Here is a 2,500-nt window from a genome sequence, read left to right on the forward strand (position 1 = left end):
GAGACCGTGAGAGAGAGAGAGAGAGCAAAGCACAGTTAGAGATAGACATAAAATAGTTTAATAGCACGAGCAAATTTGTCAGTAAAAGACCATCAAAAGAGAAAAGGAAGCCGTTATTGAAGAAATGAAGACAAAGAAAATGTGAAACATTTAGCACAAGAGAGGAATGAGGGATACAGTAAGAAGTTAGAGAGAGAGAGAATGAACAAGGGGATTGTGAGTGTGTGAGAGAGGGGGGGTTCTCAGTGCAGGGACATGTAGAGGGTAAAAGCTGGGGGGAGATAGGAGGAGGAGGATGAGGAGGAGGAGAATGAGGGAGCGATAAAGAAAAATAGAGGAGAAGAGGGAATAGGAAGGACAGAGGATATATACGCTGGATGTGTGTGTGTTAGTGTGTGTGAGAGGAAACGCACTTAGTGTGTGTTAGTGTGGGTCAGAGTGTGTTAGTGGAGTCCAGCTGGGTGGGCGAGATAGATGGACGGCCCGGGAGAGGCGGGAGGGGCGCGGGGACATAGGGGGAGTCCGTCTTTCTGTCTTTCTCCAAAACATCCCCAAAGTCCCACTGAAGTCATCCTCATTAAAACAGCCCATGTGAAGTTTCCACAGCCTGACTTAACATCTCTCTTAGGCTCGCTTTAAACCCTCTTTAAACCCTTAAAGAGGCAGGGCAAACACTAATGCCTTCCATAGGATTTGTAAGGATTAGCGCGCAACCTCCCACCGCCCCCTTCCCTCTCCCTCAGCCGCCCCCCACCCCCCACCCCCCCCCCCCCCCCAACCCCTATTGCTAAAGCTAATACTGACGCGCCTCGTCTCTGCTCGGTCCGCAGGGTTCCGTGTGTGCCCAGCCGTGCCCGTTTGGCAAGTACGGCATCAACTGCGCCAAAGAGTGTTCGTGCCGCAACGGCGGGCTGTGCGACCACATCACGGGCCAGTGCGAGTGCATGGCAGGCTACAGTGGTACCAGGTAAGTGCACTGGCATGGACAGCACCTCATGGGGCAGAGCCCAGATAATGACAAGAGCGTGGAGGAGAGATCATTAACAAGCATCAGAAGTGACGGCAGAATCAATCAACACATGGAGGGAAAAGCATGGCGACAGCATATCAACATGACTCGAAACTGAATATGCGGCTCAGGGTATCAAATGTCTCTCTGCAACAACTTCAGGAAAGATGAGAGGTAGAAGCATGAGTGCATACAGTATCTTATTTGTAGGGCAAGTCCGTCCTGTATAGCAGTTAAAGGTCATTTACTGACTGGGCACAATCATAGAGCTAATCTAACACCACGTGCATGGCCCAACATGAAAACATGGGTAGGTCAGTATGGGTCAGTGCAAGGCTCAAGTGTCCCCACGCAGAAACATGACTAATTGCTCAACCCATTTGTGCTCGGTCGCGCCCTGCAATTGTGTCAAGACATTATCTGGCATTGATATCACAGCTGATTTTCATTGTGTGGGTCTCACAATGCCAAAGCCTGTTCGAGGGGGCATTTTACTGTTCCAAATTAGAGCCCATATGGTTTCCAGTAACTGCCGTCTAAAGACTTCAAAATAAAAACAAGTATTAACTTCTCTAAATAACTAGATCTAAATGTATCGTGGGGAAGAGAAATGTGTTCTTTTATTGTTTTTTAGGCAGTTAAAGCAAATAAAAGAGCAGAGTGAGACAAATGCTTTTTCTAATGTGCAGTGCTTGTCCATTTGTAATTTTGACTGTGGAAATGTAGTTTGTTGTGCTGAACTTGTGCTGTGCGTTATTTTTGATAGGGGATCATGCTGCTTCAGTGGAGCGGTACCTGCAGAAAGCCAGCTTTAGCTGACACGCTGTGCTTTTTACCTTAACAATGCAGGCAAATCTCCTGCCCGCTCACTGCCCCTCTCTCTCTCTCTAAATAGGGCTAGTAAACAGAGCATTGCACCCTAACACACACACAGCCCCTTCTCCCTTTCCAAAAAACCCTGGCCACACATTCCCCCCTCACTAATGTCCCAGTGAGCATTACGCTGGTGGTGGAGGTTATTAAATCCTGCCGGTGACACCGGGGCTTTTGTCTCCCCCTGCCCCCGCCGCTCCACCCGTTCACCCTCATGTCGGAGCGCCGCACTGGTTTAGATAGCGGCGCGCCATTAATTACACCTAATGGAGTTTTATTAGGAGTCAGAGGAGATCCAGGGATCTCTTCATTCCGCCCTCGACTCGTCCGGCGAGCAGAGCGGAACGGCCCCAGGTTTATTAGTCGAGTTTAAGTGATCGTCGGAGGGATCAAAACACTTCCTGAACCTCCATCTCTCTCTCTCTCTCTTTCTCTCTTTCTCTCTCACTCTCACTCACGATTTCTCTCTCTCCCCCCCTCCGAAAAAAAAAATCCCCTAAATTGCCCTCATTCATTTTATCCATGACAGGAGAATTAACCTACCAGGAATAATCTGAGATTGTATTAGCCCCCACCTATGCCTGGATCGTATAATAACACTGGTGTCTCCAGACGCCA

At 48.8% G+C, this 2,500-nt stretch overlaps 1 protein-coding gene across 1 annotated transcript in view; it reads left to right on the plus strand.

Annotated features, from left to right (window-relative positions):
* The window catches only part of megf11 (multiple EGF-like-domains 11), a 109,744-nt gene that overhangs the window by 54,895 nt on the left and 52,349 nt on the right, over positions 1–2,500 (plus strand). The window contains exon 7 of the mRNA XM_062547879.1: positions 831–967. Within this exon, the coding sequence (XP_062403863.1) occupies positions 831–967 (137 nt within the window). The remainder of the gene's footprint in view (positions 1–830; positions 968–2,500) is intronic.

This window comes from Sardina pilchardus, chromosome 10 (genome assembly GCF_963854185.1).
Source record: "Sardina pilchardus chromosome 10, fSarPil1.1, whole genome shotgun sequence".
Lineage (NCBI taxonomy): Eukaryota > Metazoa > Chordata > Actinopteri > Clupeiformes > Clupeidae > Sardina > Sardina pilchardus.